Below are 18,720 nucleotides of genomic sequence, written 5' to 3'. Positions count from 1 at the left end.
ACTGCTTTCCTGGTGGCAATCAGAACAGCCAAATGAGTGGGGCAGTTACAGGCTCATTCATTAAATGAACCCTACTTGAGGATATTAGAAGACCGGCTGGTATTCTGTCTTGACCCTTCATTTGTGCCAATGGTAGTTTCAGACTTTTGTAAGAGTAAGGGCATAATACTACCTTCCTTCTGCCAGAACCCAAAGAACAGGAAAGAAGTAGAGTTCCATGCTCTTGATATAAGAAGAGTGGTACTACATTATCTCCCCGTAACCAAAGAATGGAGGGGGGATAATAACCTGTTCATCCAATCCTATGGTCAGAATAGGGGAAAGAAGGCATGCAAAACTAAATTGGATAAAGAGCACAATTGTGTAACCTTACCAGGTGTATAATCTCACACCTCCAGAGAAATTCACAGCTCATTCCACCCGAGCCTTAGCAGTCTCATGAGCGGAAAAAGCCAACGCCTCCGTCGAACAGATATGCAGAGCCGCTACCTGGTCGTCTGTCCACACCTTTTGTCAAGCATTAAAGACTTGACTTGACATCCATTAAGTATTTATCATTTGGGAGAGATTCTACAGGTGGTTGTCCCTCCCTAGACATTAGTCTTTGGTATTCTTCCTGTGTGCTATCGTGGGGGTGGTTTATTAAAGAAAATAGAATTAGACTTACTAGTAATTCGGTTTCTAATAACCCACCATGACAGCACAGGTAATTCTCTCACCTTGCTCAATTATTGAATATAGTAATAATAATAAATATGATTTAAAGCAGTCATATTATTGTGGTCCTTTATAATAACACTGGGGAAAGGAGGAGGGAGGGTCTATTTTACCTCTTTTGTGTTTCCTGTCCCTATTAGGATGAGATGACATCCTACTGTGAGCTGTCGTGGTGGATTATTAGAAACTGGTAAGTCTAAGTTTATTTTTCTGAATATAGCCTTGCTGGACTATATATTTGCACTCCATTGGATTTTTAGTTGAAGAATACATTAGTATGTTTCGCTTTATAAGGTATACAGGGATGCGCCATGATCTGCTGACTGGTAGGTCCGATCTTTGGGATGTCATCTAAAGTGCCGAACAAAGCTGTATGTTTCTTCAGAGCCAATTCTGTTATTTAAAGAAGCTGGTAGCATACCTCCCAACTTTTGAAGAACAGATAAAGGGACAGATTATTTGGCCCTGCACTGACTACAACCCAATCCACACTCATTTACTTTTTCTTTCGACCCTGGCAGGAGATGTGTTAATGAGGGAAATTCTGCAGATGTCTGAGACTGCAGGACCTAGACCCAAATCGCGACTATCAGCTGTATCTGGGACAGTTGGGACTAGAGATGAGATGATCAATTCACGAGTCTCTGGTCCAGCGTGCAAGTCACTGCGACCTGGCAGCTTGATAGGAGGCCGCAAATCTATATGCTTCCTCTATCCTTCCAGTCATTGGGACGGTGCAGGGAGCGGTTATAGTCTCTGCTCACTACATAGTCAGTGTGGCTGTAATCTCTCTAGATCAGTGTGCCAGGGAGTGGTGACAGTGCGCTCATTGTGAAGTCTATGGTGACTGTATCGGCTCCCTGCAGCGCCCTGATGACTGGGAGCAAGCGGATACAGGGAAAGTATAGCTTCATTTCCTCCCTGTAGTTGAGCTTCCAGAAAGCCTTGTGGACATTGTTCTAAACGTTATTTGCAGATTACCATTAAAGACTGCAAGTAGCATTTTTTTTTTCAGGTGATGGTTTCCCTTTAAGGGCTTGCTCACACTGGCTTATAAATTGAACAAGTGCAATGCAAGAGGGGAAAAAAAATAGCAGCATGCTGTGACACACATCTGATTTTTATGGAGACATTGCAAATTCTGTTACTACATTACTATTTCCTGTAAATAGTCCTGTAAAAAAACTGAGTAGAAAGGTAAAATGAGCAACTAAGTACATAGTGCTATATAATATGATGTGCTTCTCTAATGCAAAGAGGTTGGGAAAGGAAAGTGGTGCAAAATTAAAAACTGCCTTAGACCGATGCAATAGGAGGAGTTCTCAGCCAGTATGGAGGCATTCGCTTATGCCTAGGGCAAAAAAAAAAAATAAAATTACCAGCAACGCAAAAGTTAAAAAAGAAAAAAAAAATTGCAAAAATTGTGTTTTTTAGGCCCCCAAAATCTGCATTTGAGTAAAAAAATAAAATTTTCCTCCAAAAGTGTCCATATTCTGCATAAGTTAAAAAGATGAATGATGATTTCAACTCTGCCATAGTCAGTCGTACGGATAGTGATGCCATTTCTATGTGCCTGAGTTGTATTTTCTTCTGATATGTTGCACCTTTTGTTGTTTTTCAGTAATTGAAAAGCAGCCCCTAGCAGAGATGCAGGACAACACTTTAATACGAAGTATCGAGGAAGAATACAGGAAAGCGTTTGTCTACATTAACAAAGGTTTGAACACCGATGAGACCGGATACAAGGAAGAAGCTCGCAACTATTACAAGCAAGGCCAGGAGCATCTGATAAGAGGACTAAGTGTCTCCTTACAGGGACCTGAGTGCATCGGACCAGCATGGGATGCCGCCAGACAAATGCAAGGGAAAATGCGAGAGACCCTGGAGAACATCAATACCAGACTGAATATCTTACAGCAGAGCATGTCAGGACCCCCTGCAAACCCTCCCGCTGTGGGTGCATCTACCCCAGTGCCCACGGTATATCCATCACTGCCACCAAAAGAAAAAGAAAAACCTGAAAGGGTAACACCGCTAACGTTACCACCATTTCCTTCAGAGCCTGTGAATGGGGTTTCGTATATAGCACAGAACAGTGGAGCAGCAATGGATCCGCATGTAGCGGGGGTCTCCGCACCCCCAGCATATACCCCTCAGGCCACAGATGGACATTACACTGTTTCTTATGGGACTGAGTCTGGGGAACATTCGATATTCGGGGATGAGTTTTACGCTATGCCCACACAGCCACCGCCAGTGCAGAGTCTGGGAGTAGACGCAGAAGAACTGATCCTTATACCCAGAGGAGTCCAGATCTTCTATGTGACACCCGATGGATTAGTGAGCGCCCCCTCATATCCAGGGTATCTCCGTATTATTAACTTTATGGACACCAGTAGTGAAATGGACCCGAACCGCCCTCCTGCTTTCCTCCAGGTAAGTTGTATATTTGGTACAATATGCAAGAAAAGAAGGAGTTGTAGAACCTCCAAAACCTTCCAGTGATGGGGCCACCGTCTATATATATATTTATCTGCCAACATTACATATTTATAAATTTGAGCAACTTGTGGCAGAACTGTGCCCATCAAAAAGCAGGAAGGTGCCCCCTAGATGGGTTCCTAGACGAACAAACTTGCCTCTCCAGGGCCTATTCCTATATATGTAATGGGTAGATAGGATCTAGCTCTAATTAAAACCAGACTAAGAAGAAATGGGAGGAGTGCTCATCAAATATGGAGGTAGTCACTTATTCCCCCCACACCCTCCCAAATGCAAAAAAACCCTAAATTGACCAGTGCCTCTGAGCAAAATGAAATAAATGTACAGATGTGAACAGTGAATATAAACATTCAGGTCTGCATTATGGCTATATAAACTAGACTTCTAAATCTGAGGTAGAGCACAATGTCGTCAAATTGTGTGAGCCCATGTTCCTGCGAAAAAGCAGATCTAAGTGCAGCGTCGGGTCTCTGCTACTATCTATCTGCCACTGCTGTAGCTTCTGTGAATGAAGACTTTGTCAGGGCGTGGTGATAGAAGTAGTGAGTTACACAAATAGATCTGTCATTGTGGTAGTGCAAAAAACATTAACCTGAGAAAGTTCATGCTCAACCTGTCCAACCTGTATCGCTATCGCACATGGCCGACTTTCCACACTCCATACGCTACTCTGGTCCATATTTACAACCCAAAATGGTGCATGCGATAGAAAGCTGCTCCTGCAGCCGTCCGCGATGTCGTCAAGCATACGGAGCCAATCGCACCTGCAATTTGCGGATGTGAGTGGCCCCATTTATTAATGTTACATAGGAGGGTGCAAAAATGAAGAAATCTGTACAATAACACCTAACCTCGTTTTGTTTGGCAGGTGTGTGACTGGCTGTACCCGCTCATGTCTAACCAGTCTCCAGTCTTACTCTCTAATAATGGGGTGTACATGTTCCCCGACCTGATGTCGCAGCTCCCCGGCTCTTACGTGGGGGTAGTGCTCTCCGCTGAGCTCCCAGCAGCGGATCTGGAGCTCTTTGAAGACCTAATGAAACAAATGTCCGACCTGAGAATTCAAGTAAGTGAAAAGCAAGAAAAATCACCCAGGTCATACGACATACATACATGGCTTGGGCAGAACGGAGTTTTACTCGCTGGTTTTATGATATCGATTTGATATAGTGACCGCAGTATTTTCTGCGTTGCACCTACAGGATCCAGGAGCTAAAGCAGATCTGTCATCAGAATGTCATCTATGTGGAGGCCGTATAATACAGAGACAGATCTGCCATCTTTGCAGCAAAAACTGCAACAAAAATATTGTGCCATTTTGCTAATGGGAGCAATCGAAGAATAAAGCCGCGTGTTTGATGGCTGCTGTGTATGAGAACATACAGTGACCTGTCAATCACAATAATCAGGGTGGGGGAAGCTTTCCTCTCATGGCTACACCAGACTCATAACTGTCCGCTCTGGTTACACCTATTAGCCAAATAGCACAACTAACCTATGTGGTCACATAGTCTGATGATAGATCTACTGTAAGCTGATGATCCTAATGTCTGTGGGACACTGATAATTGTTGTTTTTTTTTCTTTTTAATTTCAATCAGAAGTGTTGCAGGAACAAGTCCTGTCAGTCGTCTCTTAGTAAATGCATACATACATTTTGGATCGTGTCCATTCCCTTTGTCTTTAATTATTCAATTGGGACAATGTTGTCATTGTACCAAAAAATGTTTCCAAACCTCCCATGGTGGAATCCGGAGAGCCTACAATCTGGCAGAAGAATATAAGTTTCCGTCCCTTGCTTCACAGCTGTGCTAAGACAGAAAATGCGCATTTCTGACCCATTTCTAGACATAGACCCCAATTACACTAGAGGGGGTACTACTTGACCCTGAAACTTAAATCACCCCCCCCATATAATACAACCAAGCCATGCCTGTATATTTATATTGAGGATTGGGGTAGACCACTAGCTGATTTTTGGCTGGCAGTTATGGTACGTCCAGATATGCTGGGATAAATGCATTCATAATCTATGGAGTCAGTGTCCCGGACCCAAGGGATCCACTTGGGAGGAGAGGTGGTTGACATGCCCTACGAAATATTGAAAATAGATAAACTAAATATTATACAGACCGGACAGCTGTATCGGCTCATGGTGTGATTTACGGAACTATTTATTATTTCTCCTATGAAGCCCGGTGAAGCATCAGGTGAAGTCATTGACCTGACTCGGACAATACACGTGATTTCTATGCCCGAGCCTGAGCCGATGCCAAAAGAGGAGGAAGAACAACCTCCATGGAGTGAGAAGGTGGCCCAGGGAATTCGCCAAGGTAAAGATACCGGAGCCATGACTATTACTGATACATGATTCTTCATAAGAGAAGGGAAAAACATCTGAGAAGAAGCTGAAAGAAATGTAATAACAGTGTCATGGAATTCGTTCAATTCTTTTAAGGAGGTAGAAAGAAATAAGTGTTCAGGAATCTGGGTAATGTCCTGAATTCCATACCTACTGTATGTTCTGGCGTCGCTGCCATGCTCTAGCATCTCCATGACACTGGTCTATGAAGACGGCCACGCTGCCTGTACGGCAATGGAGGAAACTGTACATGAATGGGAGAAACAGATTCAAGGGGACCATTCTCATTCTTTTATACATGCTGTTACATATTGAGCATTAACGTGTTAGTCTTATCTTGTTAAATGGCTAGAATTGCTTGCAAAAAAGCAACTTTGCAATTTACTACCTATTAAAAATTTACAAAACCTACAAGAAGCAAAATGAACATAAACCCTACTTTAACTAAATACCGGTAAGTAAAAAGCAAAAGTGCATTTAAATAACATAAGAGTTCTTAGTAATACTGTTTTTGATCAAATGGCATAAAAGCCATCCCACCGTCAGCAAGGTGACCCTTTTTGGGATGGTCCTACGCTGTTTAATATTAAAAATCTTACCATGTGTCAATTAACCTCAGTGAGAATAAGAGCAGACAAAGGACCGGGTCCCGACCTGTGGACACCAGCCTTGGGAAGTATTTAAATGTAATTTCCAGTTCAAGGAAGGGAGTCCATGCGCCGGCTTGCACAAAATGCAAAAATACAAGGAAAAAAAACTCAAAAATTGAGCTTGATTTAAGTTGGTATACATGCAGCACATAAACGCATGTTCACATAGGCTATAAAGCATACAAAACCTACAAGAAGTAAAATGAACATAGACCCTGCTGTAACTAAATAAGTAAAAAGCAGAAGTGCATTTAAATGACAGAGTTGTTAGTAATACTGTTTTTTGATCAAAAATAGCATAAAAGCCATCCCACCATCAGCAAGGTGACCCTGTTCAGGGTGGAGGATGGTCCTACATTGTTAAAGGTTTATGTTCATTTTGCTTTTTGCATGCTTTATGGCCAAAGTGAGCTTGCGTTTTGTGTGCTGCATGTATACCAAGCTCAATTTTTTTTATTTGTATTAAAAACTTACTTTTTTTCCCTTCAAGAATGGGGGAATTTTTTTTTGTATTATTTACTTCTCATTGCCAACGTATAACCATAATAAAATCAGCTTCTCGCTGGTCTGACTGCAGCGGTGGAGACGGAGCAATGGAGTCGGTGAGGCAGACCATCGGCTGATTATATTTATAATAGAGCCAAGACTTGGCTCAATAAACAATGCAAAGACCCCCTAACCAGATCTCTCAGAGAAAATTATCAGATAAGAAGCAAGGAATCTAAATGTATTAAATAAAACTTAAACGATAAACTAAGCTTAAATGTAGTCTGACCAGACAACACATAATAACCAGAGTGTCATAGATAAAATGTAGGGACCTATACAATGGTTCCAATAGTAACAGTGCTCATATAAAAGGAAAATGGTTTAGTCTCCGTAATGAAGATGGACCATTCAGAACGGAGCAGGAGCCTGGGGTGTGGAAAAAAACTGCTCCATTCCCTGTCGTTCCCCGTGCCGTAGCTCCTGCCCTAACAAGGACCAGACCCAAGTGTGGACCTGGCACCTATAGAGTTTGAGATTCCTATATCCCAGCCAGGACTTATTAGTTACAAAACTTGAAAGCATAAAACCCTTTTCAAGGTGAAACTTGACGCATTATTTGCAATCTAATCATTGTGACTACTGTATTGCAGCTAGTACATACTGTCATGTGGTCAGACACATGTGACGTCTGAACCACCGCTTGGTAACTACTTTTATAGATGGTAATTATATTTTTTTATGGAGGTTTAAAGGAGTTTCCAGGCTAAACCTAAATATCAGACTTCTCTATGGTCCACTCAAGTGGTCGTCATGTCCCAATTGGCAATCTTTATACTCCTCCTCGCAATGTTTCATTGAAAGAAGCAGATGAAAAGTGAGTCTCAGTGGAATCAAGACTAAGCAAATCACATACTTGGGTCACGTGATGACGGCTCAAGCTGACAAAAGTGGGGAATCCTGACAGTGTGGATATTTGTTGTGAATTCTGTGGTCAAGCTCCCTCCTATGCTCATGAGTGGTACTTCAGCTGGTTCTGTCTATGAGCTTCCTCTGGTGGATGTGAGTGGGGCTGCGGCTTCTGAGTTCCCTTCCTCAGGTGACGAGGTTAAGTCGTTAGGTGCTGCTCTATTTAACTCCACCTAGTTCTTTGTTCCTGGCCTCCAGTCAATGTTCCAGTATTGGTCTTGCTCTCTCTCCTGGATCGTCTTGTGGCCTGTCTGCTGTTGTGAATTCTGTGGCAGAGCTCCCTCCTGTGGTCACAAGTGGTACTTCGGCTGGTTCTCTCTGTGAGCTTCCGTTGGTGGAGGAAAGTGGTACTGCGGCTTCTGAGTTTCCTTCCTCAGGTGATGTGGTGAAGTTGTTAGGTGCTGTTCTATTTAACTCCAGCTAGTGCTTTGATCCTGGCTTCCAGTCAATGTTCTAGTATTGGACCTGTTTCCTCCTGGATCGTTCCTGTGGCCTGCTGCTCTGCATAGCTAAGTTCCTCTTTGCTATTTGTTTGCTGTTTTTTTTCTGTCCAGCTTGTCAATTTGTTTTTTTCTGCTTGCTGGAAGCTCTGGGACGCAGAGGGTGTACCTCCGTGCCGTTAGTTCGGTACGGAGGGTCTTTTTGCCCCCTTTGCGTGGTTTTTGTAGGGTTTTGTGTTGACCGCAAAGTTACCTTTCCTATCCTCGCTCTGTTCAGAAAGTTGGGCCTCACTTTGCTAAATCTATTTCATCTCTACGTTTGTCTTTTCATCTTAACTCACAGTCATTATATGTGGGGGGCTGCCTTTTCCTTTGGGGTATTTCTCTGAGGCAAGGTAGGCTTATTTTCTATCTTCAGGCTAGCTAGTTTCTCAGGCCGTGCCGAGTTGCATAGGGAGCGTTAGGCGCAATCCACGGCTGCCTTTAGTGTGTTGGAGAGGATTAGGGATTGCGGTCAACAGAGTTCCCACGTCTCAGAGCTCGTTCTTGTTTTTTGGGTTATTGCCAGGTCACTGTATGTGCGCTGACCTCTATGTCCATTGTGGTACTGAATTACCTTTCATAACAGTCTGCCCTGCATAAGCTAAGTTCTGCTTGTGTTACTTTTGTTTGCTATTTTTTCTGTCCAGCTTGCTATATTGATTTTTCTTGCTTGCTGGAAGCTCTGGGACGCAGAGGGAGCACCTCCGTGCCATTAGTCGGTATGGAGGGTCTTTTTGCGCCCTCTGTGTGGTTGTTTGTAGGTTTTTGTGCTGACCGCAAAGCTATCTTTACTATCCTCGGTCTATTCAGTAAGTCGGGCCTCACTTTGCTAAAACCTATTTCATCTCTGTGTTTGTATTTTCATCTTTACTCACAGTCATTATATGTGGGGGGCTGCCTTTTCCTTTGGGGAATTTCTCTGAGGCAAGGTAGGCTTATTTTTCTATCTTCAGGGCTAGCTAGTTTCTCAGGCTGTGACCGAGGCGCCTAGGTCTGGTCAGGAGCGCTCCACGGCTACCTCTAGTGTGGTGTGATAGAATTAGGGATTGCGGTCAGCAGAGTTCCCACATCTCAGAGCTCGTCCTATGTTATTAGTAACTATCAGGTCACTTTGTGTGCTCTTAACCACCAGGTCCATTGTGTTTCTGAATCACCAGTCCATAACAGTACTGGAGGCCCAAAGTACTAATGCTTCTCAATAGAGGGAAAAGAGAAGTTCTGAGACCATTTTTTTTTCTGCACTGTGTTTTGTCTTTCTTTTCCCCTAGACATTTGGGTGGTTCAGGACACAGGTGTAGTGATGGACATTAAAGGTCTGTCTTCTTGTGTGGATCATCTCACTGCAAGAGTACAAAATATTCAAGACTTTGTGGTTCAGAATTCTATGTTAGAACCAAGAATTCCTATTCCTGATTTGTTTTCTGGAGATAGAGCTAAGTTTCTGAGTTTTAAAAATAATTGTAAACTGTTTCTGGCTTTGAAACCCCGCTCCTCTGGTGACCCAGTTCAACAAGTTAAGATCATTATTTCTTTATTACGTGGCGACCCTCAAGACTGGGCATTTTCCCTTGCGCCAGGAGATCCTGCATTATGTAATATTGATGCGTTTTTTCTGGCGCTCGGATTGCTTTATGATGAACCTAATTCAGTGGATCAGGCAGAGAAAAATTTGCTGGCTCTGTGTCAGGGTCAGGATGAGGTAGAGATATATTGTCAGAAGTTTAGGAAGTGGTCTGTGCTCACTCAATGGAATGAATGTGCGCTGGCAGCAATTTTCAGAAAGGGTCTCTCTGAAGCCCTTAAGGATGTCATGGTGGGATTTCCTATGCCTGCTGGTCTGAATGAGTCTGTCTTTGGCCATTCAGATCGATCAACGCTTGCGTGAGCGTAAAACTGTGCACCATTTGGCGGTATTACCTGAGCATAAACCTGAGCCTATGCAATGTGATAGGACTTTGACCAGAGCTGAACGGCAAGAACACAGACGTCGGAATGGGCTGTGTTTTTACTGTGGTGATTCCACTCATGCTATCTCCGATTGTCCTAAGCGCACTAAGCGGTTCGCTAGGTCTGCCACCATTGGTACGGTACAGTCGAAATTTCTTTTGTCCGTTACTTTGATCTGCTCTTTGTCATCATATTCTGTCATGGCATTTGTGGATTCAGGCGCTGCCCTGAATTTGATGGACTTGGAGTTTGCTTGGCGCTGTGGGTTTTTCTTGGAGCCCTTGCAGTATCCTATTCCATTGAGAGGAATTGATGCTACGCCTTTGGCCAAGAATAAGCCTCAATACTGGACCCAGCTGACCATGTGCATGGCTCCTGCGCATCAGGAGGATATTCGCTTTTTCGTTGCATAATCTGCATGATGTGGTCGTGTTGGGGTTGCCATGGCTACAAGTCCATAACACAGTATTGGATTGGAAATCAATGTCTGTGTCCAGCTGGGGTTGTCAGGGGGTACATGGTGATGTTCCATTTCTGTCTATTTCGTCATCCGCCCCTTCTGAGGTCCCAGAGTTCTTGTCGGATTACCGGGATGTATTTGATGAGCCCAAGTCCAGGGCCCTACCTCCGCATAGGGATTGCGATTGTGCTATCGATTTGATTCCTGGTAGTAAGTTTCCTAAGGGTCGACTGTTTAATTTGTCTGTGCCTGAGCACGCCGCTATGCGGAGTTACGTAAAGGAATCCTTGGAGAAGGGTCATATTCGCCCGTCGTCGTCGCCATTGGGAGCAGGGTTCTTTTTTGTGGCCAAGAAGGATAGTTCGCTGAGACCTTGTATTGATTACCGCCTTCTAAATAAAATCACAGTCAAATTTCAGTACCCCTTGCCGCTGCTGTCTGATTTGTTTGCTCGGATTAAGGGGGCTAGTTGGTTCACCAAGATAGATCTTCGTGGTGCGTATAATCTTGTGCGTATTAAACAGGGCGATGAATGGAAAACAGCATTTAATACGCCCGAGGGCCATTTTGAGTACCTGGTTATGCCATTCGGGCTTTCTAATGCTCCATCAGTATTTCAGTCCTTTATGCATGACATCTTCCGAGAGTACCTGGATAAATTCCTGATTGTATACTTGGATGATATTTTGGTCTTCTCGGATGATTGGGAGTCTCACGTGAGGCAGGTTAGAATGGTGTTCCAGGTCCTGCGTGCTAATTCTTTGTTTGTGAAGGGGTCAAAGTGTCTCTTTGGTGTTCAGAAGGTTTCATTTTCATTGGTCTGTTACAAACCCCCAAATATAACAGAAACCATGGAAAGTCTACTTCTAAAGCAGATAGATGAAGCTGCAACCCATAATGAGGTCCTGGTTATGGAGGACTTTAACTACCCGGATATTAACTGGGAAACAGAAACCTGTGAAACCCATAAAGGCAACAGGTTTCTGCTAATAACCAAGAAAAATTATCTTTCACAATTGGTGCAGAATCCAACCAGAGGAGCAGCACTTTTAGACCTAATACTATCTAATAGACCTGACAGAATAACAAATCTGCAGGTGGTCGGGCATCTAGGAAATAGCGACCACAATATTGTACAGTTTCACCTGTCTTTCACTAGGGGGACTTGTCAGGGAGTCACAAAAACACTGAACTTTAGGAAGGCAAAGTTTGACCAGCTTAGAGATGCCCTTAATCTGGTAGACTGGGACAATATCCTCAGAAATAAGAATACAGATAATAAATGGGAAATGTTTAAGAACATCCTAAATAGGCAGTGTAAGCGATTTATACCTTGTGGGAATAAAAGGACTAGAAATAGGAAAAACCCAATGTGGCTAAACAAAGAAGTAAGACAGGCAATTAACAGTAAAAAGAAAGCATTTGCACTACTAAAGCAGGATGGCACCATTGAAGCTCTAAAAAACTATAGGGAGAAAAATACTTTATCTAAAAAACTAATTAAAGCTGCCAAAAAGGAAACAGAGAAGCACATTGCTAAGGAGAGTAAAACTAATCCCAAACTGTTCTTCAACTATATCAATAGTAAAAGAATAAAAACTGAAAATGTAGGCCCCTTAAAAAATAGTGAGGAAAGAATGGTTGTAGATGACGAGGAAAAAGCTAACATATTAAACACCTTCTTCTCCACGGTATTCACGGTGGAAAATGAAATGCTAGGTGAAATCCCAAGAAACAATGAAAACCCTATATTAAGGGTCACCAATCTAACCCAAGAAGAGGTGCGAAACCGGCTAAATAAGATTAAAATAGATAAATCTCTGGGTCCGGATGGCATACACCCACGAGTACTAAGAGAACTAAGTAATGTAATAGATAAACCATTATTTCTTATTTTTAGGGACTCTATAGCGACAGGGTCTGTTCCGCAGGATTGGCGCATAGCAAATGTGGTGCCAATATTCAAAAAGGGCTCTAAAAGTGAACCTGGAAATTATAGGCCAGTAAGTCTAACCTCTATTGTTGGTAAAATATTTGAAGGGTTTCTGAGGGATGTTATTCTGGATTATCTCAATGAGAATAACTGTGTAACTCCATATCAGCATGGGTTTATGAGAAATCGCTCCTGTCAAACCAATCTAATCAGTTTTTATGAAGAGGTAAGCTATAGGCTGGACCACGGTGAGTCATTGGACGTGGTATATCTCGATTTTTCCAAAGCGTTTGATACCGTGCCGCACAAGAGGTTGGTACACAAAATGAGAATGCTTGGTCTGGGGGAAAATGTGTGTAAATGGGTTAGTAACTGGCTTAGTGATAGAAAGCAGAGGGTGGTTATAAATGGTATAGTCTCTAACTGGGTCGCTGTGACCAGTGGGGTACCGCAGGGGTCAGTATTGGGACCTGTTCTCTTCAACATATTCATTAATGATCTGGTAGAAGGTTTACACAGTAAAATATCGATATTTGCAGATGATACAAAACTATGTAAAGCAGTTAATACAAGAGAAGATAGTATTCTGCTACAGATGGATCTGGATAAGTTGGAAACTTGGGCTGAAAGGTGGCAGATGAGGTTTAACAATGATAAATGTAAGGTTATACACATGGGAAGAAGGAATCAATGTCACCATTACACACTGAATGGGAAACCACTGGGTAAATCTGACAGGGAGAAGGACTTGGGGATCCTAGTTAATGATAAACTTACCTGGAGCAGCCAGTGCCAGGCAGCAGCTGCCAAGGCAAACAGGATCATGGGGTGCATTAAAAGAGGTCTGGATACACATGATGAGAGCATTATACTGCCTCTGTACAAATCCCTAGTTAGACCGCACATTGAGTACTGTGTCCAGTTTTGGGCACCGGTGCTCAGGAAGGATATAATGGAACTAGAGAGAGTACAAAGGAGGGCAACAAAATTAATAAAGGGGATGGGAGAACTACAATACCCAGATAGATTAGCGAAATTAGGATTATTTAGTCTAGAAAAAAGACGACTGAGGGGCGATCTAATAACCATGTATAAGTATATAAGGGGACAATACAAATATCTCGCTGAGGATCTGTTTATACCAAGGAAGGTGACGGGCACAAGGGGGCATTCTTTGCGTCTGGAGGAGAGAAGGTTTTTCCACCAACATAGAAGAGGATTCTTTACTGTTAGGGCAGTGAGAATCTGGAATTGCTTGCCTGAGGAGGTGGTGATGGCGAACTCAGTCGAGGGGTTCAAGAGAGGCCTGGATGTCTTCCTGGAGCAGAACAATATTGTATCATACAATTAGGTTCTGTAGAAGGACGTAGATCTGGGGATTTATTATGATGGAATATAGGCTGAACTGGATGGACAAATGTCTTTTTTCGGCCTTACTAACTATGTTACTATGTTATATTTTTGGGTTTCATTTTTTCCCCTTCTACTGTCGAGATGGACCCTGTTAAAGTTCAGGCCATTTATGATTGGACTCAGCCGACATCTCTGAAGAGTCTGCAAAAGTTCCTGGGCTTTGCTAATTTTTATCGTCACTTCATCAATAATTTTTCTAGTATTGCTAAACCGTTGAATGATTTAACCAAGAAGGGTGCTGATGTGGTCAATTGGTCTTCTGCTGCTGTGGAGGCTTTTCAGGAGATGAAGCGTCGTTTTTCTTCTGCCCCTGTGTTGTGCCAACCGGATGTTTCGCTCCCGTTCCAGGTCGAGGTTGATGCTTCTGAGATTGGAGCAGGGGCTGTTTTGTCGCAAAGAAGTTCTGATGGCTCGGTGATGAAGCCATGTGCCTTCTTTTCCAGGAAGTTTTCGCCTGCTGAGCGTAATTATGATGTGGGCAATCGAGAGTTGCTGGCCATGAAGTGGGCATTCGAGGAGTGGCGTCATTGGCTTGAAGGAGCTAAGCATCGCGTGGTGGTCTTGACTGATCACAAGAACTTGACTTATCTTGAGTCTGCCAAACGGTTGAATCCTAGACAGGCTTGTTGGTCGCTGTTTTTCTCCCGTTTTGACTTTGTGGTTTCGTACCTTCCGGGCTCTAAAAATGTGAAGGCGGATGCCCTGTCTAGGAGTTTTGTGCCCGACTCTCCGGGTTTGCCTGAGCCGGCGGGTATTCTCAAAGAGGGGGTAATTTTGTCTGCCATCTCCCTTGATTTGCGGCGTGTGTTGCAAAAATTTCAAGCTAATAGACCTGACCGTTGCCCAGAGGAGAAACTGTTTGTCCCTGATAAATGGACGAGTAGAGTTATCTCTGAGGTTCATTGTTTGGTGTTGGCTGGTCATCCTGGAATCTTTGGTACCAGAGATTTGGTGGTTAGATCCTTTTGGTGGCCGTCTCTGTCACGGGATGTGCGTTCGTTTGTGCAGTCCTGTGGGATTTGTGCTCGGGCTAAGCCCTGCTGTTCTCGTGCCAGTGGGTTGCTTTTGCCCTTGCCGGTCCCAAAGAGGCCCTGGACACATCTCTATGGATTTTATTTCGGATCTCCCCATCTCTCAAAAGATGTCGGTCATTTGGGTGGTTTGTGATCGCTTCTCTAAGATGGTCCATTTGGTACCCTTGTCTAAATTGCCCTCCTCCTCTGATTTGGTGCCATTGTTTTTCCAGCATGTGGTTCGTTTACATGGCATTCCGGAGAACATCGTTTCTGACAGAGGTTCCCAGTTTGTTTCGAGGTTTTGGCGAGCCTTTTGTGCTAGGATGGGCATTGATTTGTCTTTTTCCTCGGCTTTCCATCCTCAGACAAATGGCCAAACTGAACGAACCAATCAGACCTTGGAAACATATCATATCTGGTTTTTTTTTTCTGCTGATCAGGATGATTGGGTGTCCTTTTTGCCGTTGGCTGAGTTCGCCCTTAATAATCGGGCCAGCTCGGCTACTTTGGTTTCGCCGTTTTTCTGCAATTCTGGTTTCCATCCTCGTTTCTCTTCAGGGCAGGTTGAGTCTTCGGACTGTCCTGGTGTGGATACTGTGGTGGATAGGTTGCAGCAGATTTGGACTCATGTAGTGGACAATTTGACATTGTCCCAGGAGAAGGCTCAACGTTTCGCTAACCGCAGGCGCTGTGTGGGTCCCCGACTTCGTGTTGGGGATTTGGTTTGGTTGTCGTCTCGTTATATTCCTATGAAAGTTTCCTCTCCTAAGTTTAAGCCTCGTTTCATTGGTCCGTATAGGATTTCTGAGGTTCTTAATCCTGTGTCTTTTCGTTTGACCCTTCCAGCTTCTTTTTACATCCATAATGTATTCCATAGGTCATTGTTGCGGAGATACGTGGCACCTGTGGTTCCATCCGTTGATCCTCCTGCCCCGGTTTTGGTTGAGGGGGAGTTGGAGTATATAGTGGAGAAGATTTTGGAATCTCGCATTTCGAGACGGAAACTCCAGTACCTGGTTAAGTGGAAGGGTTATGGTCAGGAAGATAATTCCTGGGTCTTTGCCTCTGATGTTCATGCTGCCGATCTGGTTCGTGCCTTTCATTTGGCTCATCCTGGTCGGCCTGGGGGCTCTGGTGAGGGTTCGGTGACCCCTCCTCAAGGGGGGGTACTGTTGTGAATTCTGTGGTCAAGCTCCCTCCTGTGGTCATGAGTGGTACTTCGGCTGGTTCTGTCTATGAGCTTCCTCTGGTGGATGTGAGTGGGGCTGCGGCTTCTGAGTTCCCTTCCTCAGGTGACGAGGTTGAGTTGTTAGGTGCTGCTCTATTTAACTCCACCTAGTTCTTTGTTCCTGGCCTCCAGTCAATGTTCCAGTATTGGTCTTGATCTCTCTCCTGGATCGTCTTGTGGCCTGTCTGCCCTGCATAAGCTAAGTTCTGCTTGTGTTCCTTTTGTTTGCTATTTTTTTCTGTCCAGCTTGCTATATTGGTTTTTCTTGCTTGCTGGAAGCTCTGGGACGCAGAGGGAGCACCTCCGTGCCGTTAGTCGGTACGGAGGGTCTTTTTGCGCCCTCTGCGTGGTTGTTTGTAGGTTTTTGTGCTGACCGCAAAGCTATCTTTACTATCCTCGGTCTATTCAGTAAGTCGGGCCTCACTTTGCTAAAACCTATTTCATCTCTGTGTTTGTATTTTCATCTTTACTCAGTCATTATATGTGGGGGGCTGCCTTTTCCTTTGGGGAATTTCTCTGATGCAAGGTAGGCTTATTTTCGATCTTCAGGGCTAGCTAGTTTCTCAGGCTGTGCCCGAGGCGCCTAGGTCTGGTCAGGAGCGCTCCACGGCTACTTCTAGTGTGGTGTGATAGAATTAAGGATTGCGGTCAGCAGAGTTCCCACGTCTCAGAGCTCGTCCTATGTTATTAGTAACTATCAGGTCACTTTGTGTGCTCTTAACCACCAGGTCCATTGTGTTTCTGAATCACCAGTTCATAGCAGATATTGAACAGTGTCGGGATTCAGCAGTCACTTATGGTAACTACAGAAATGTATGTTCAGACCAGAAACTCCCTTTAATTATGCACATGTCAGCACAAACTCCCAATGGATGCTCCTGAAAAATGGGGTGTCCTCAATCCCAAATGTTCACTCCAAGCTCCAGCTGTCGTAAGAGATCAAGGGGTCGAAACCTTCTACTTGTACTTTATTCCCTGTATATTGACGGTGTGCCAGTAATTTAAAGAGGATGAGCATTGATGCCATGAATGTTTTGTACTGATTTGATCTCCAATTGAGAGGCAGTTTGCTGACCATAATGGGAGACGTCTATACCAATTTGATGACCATTCAATGTATTGTATTAGATGATGTTGATCCTCTCAAGAGCCATCAAAAAAGCATACTCTAGTACAATTTGTACTCCATCTTTGCTGCTCTACATTGCAAAAATCATTTAAAATTAAAGTAGTATCAGTCATGTGTCTAAAACATGATTCTGGATTTAGCAAAATTGCTAACTTTTAAATGTATATGGCCATACATTTCTGTACTGCTGGTATGCAGACTTAGCAGCACAATTTTATGGTTCAATGTCTTTTTAATATTTTTTTTTTTTCATTATCTAGGAGCTTCTTGGCTGAGTTCGGGTCTCGTTAAAGGAGCAGAATTGACTGAAAAAAACATTCACAAAGGTGCTACCAAACTAAGAGAGCACATACAGCCCGGGGATAAACCTATCGAGGTCAATCCCACAGTGGTCAAAGGGCTTAACATAGCCAAGCAAGCCACCGGAGGAGCAGTTAAAGTCAGTCACTTCCTAGGTGAAGATGTAAAGCATGCTTCCCTTTTTAAAAGTTATTGGAAATGAATAGTAGGGCTAAAGCCTTGACAATTGTGTAACTTGAAGCTTGTGTGCCACAATGCAAAATCTCCAACAACAGGTCATTTTAAAGGGGTTCTCCAAGAATGTAACAAAAATGACCGCCATCACATACATCAAACTGCAAAGGCTGCTTTTAGGGTGAAGAAATACCGCTTAAGACCTGTCCCAAGTGTCAGAGAAGCAGCATCATGAACAAACCTACCTGCTCTGCTCACTAAGCTGCAGACCAAGGCGGTAACAGGAGAAACATCCCCCCCAACTCAGCAAACTTGGCACAATGGAGGGGGTGTGATTTTTTTTTATTTTTTTATTTTTTTTTTATTTTTTTTGCCTACTTTCAGTCTGACTGGCACTCAGCTTTACAGCAGGGCACAGATACTGACTATCAGACTGACTCAGCAGAATGGGTTTACAAATTAGAGCACGGTGTGATAATGCCAGAAGAAAAAGCCCAATGTGATCAGTCTAGGAGAAATTTAACTTTTCTCATGTTACAGTCCTGCTCTGCAGCTGAGGGGGCAGATCAGATGTGTTTGCTTACAGTGCTACTCTGATAGTTCAAGTCTCAGGTGGTGTTTCTTCAGGTTATAGTCCATCATGACATGAGTTAAATGGGTTGCAGCTTGAAATATGTGGTGGTGGCCATTTGTAGCATATTCTCAGAGAATCTTTTTGGTTCATTTGATAAATGAATACTAGTAAACAGACCATTTGGGTCACCTACCTTCCTAGGCTCCAGGGACAAGATCAACTGCAACGCCTGCACCCACTATAATTAGGCCTCTGAACTTTGATGATAAATGGATCCTAGATAATGGTGTTATGGGTACATCTGTTTATAGATGAATGTTTATTTGGTAACAAGTCATGTCTGCTTTACTGGCGAGCTTACCTTTGATTATTTTTTGCT

General features: G+C 43.5%; 1 protein-coding gene across 3 annotated transcripts in view; it reads left to right on the top strand.

The window, feature by feature from the left end:
• The window catches only part of LOC138671073 (spartin-like), a 47,609-nt gene that overhangs the window by 15,424 nt on the left and 13,465 nt on the right, over positions 1-18,720 (top strand). For 2 of the 3 annotated variants that reach the window (XM_069758959.1, XM_069758957.1), the window contains exons 2-5: positions 2,339-3,153; positions 4,088-4,285; positions 5,413-5,551; positions 17,554-17,748. In XM_069758959.1, the coding sequence (XP_069615060.1) occupies positions 2,365-3,153; positions 4,088-4,285; positions 5,413-5,551; positions 17,554-17,748 (1,321 nt within the window). In that variant the 5' untranslated portion in view covers positions 2,339-2,364. Of the gene's footprint in view, positions 1-857; positions 908-2,338; positions 3,154-4,087; positions 4,286-5,412; positions 5,552-17,553; positions 17,749-18,720 lie in introns of all 3 variants that reach the window. The other variant, XM_069758958.1, reaches the window with a different exon arrangement.

The sequence above is a fragment of the Ranitomeya imitator genome, chromosome 3 (assembly GCF_032444005.1).
Source record: "Ranitomeya imitator isolate aRanImi1 chromosome 3, aRanImi1.pri, whole genome shotgun sequence".
Taxonomy (NCBI): Eukaryota; Metazoa; Chordata; class Amphibia; order Anura; family Dendrobatidae; genus Ranitomeya; species Ranitomeya imitator.
Note: the sequence above shows the minus strand (reverse complement) of the source record. Positions and strands in the feature narration are given on the sequence as shown.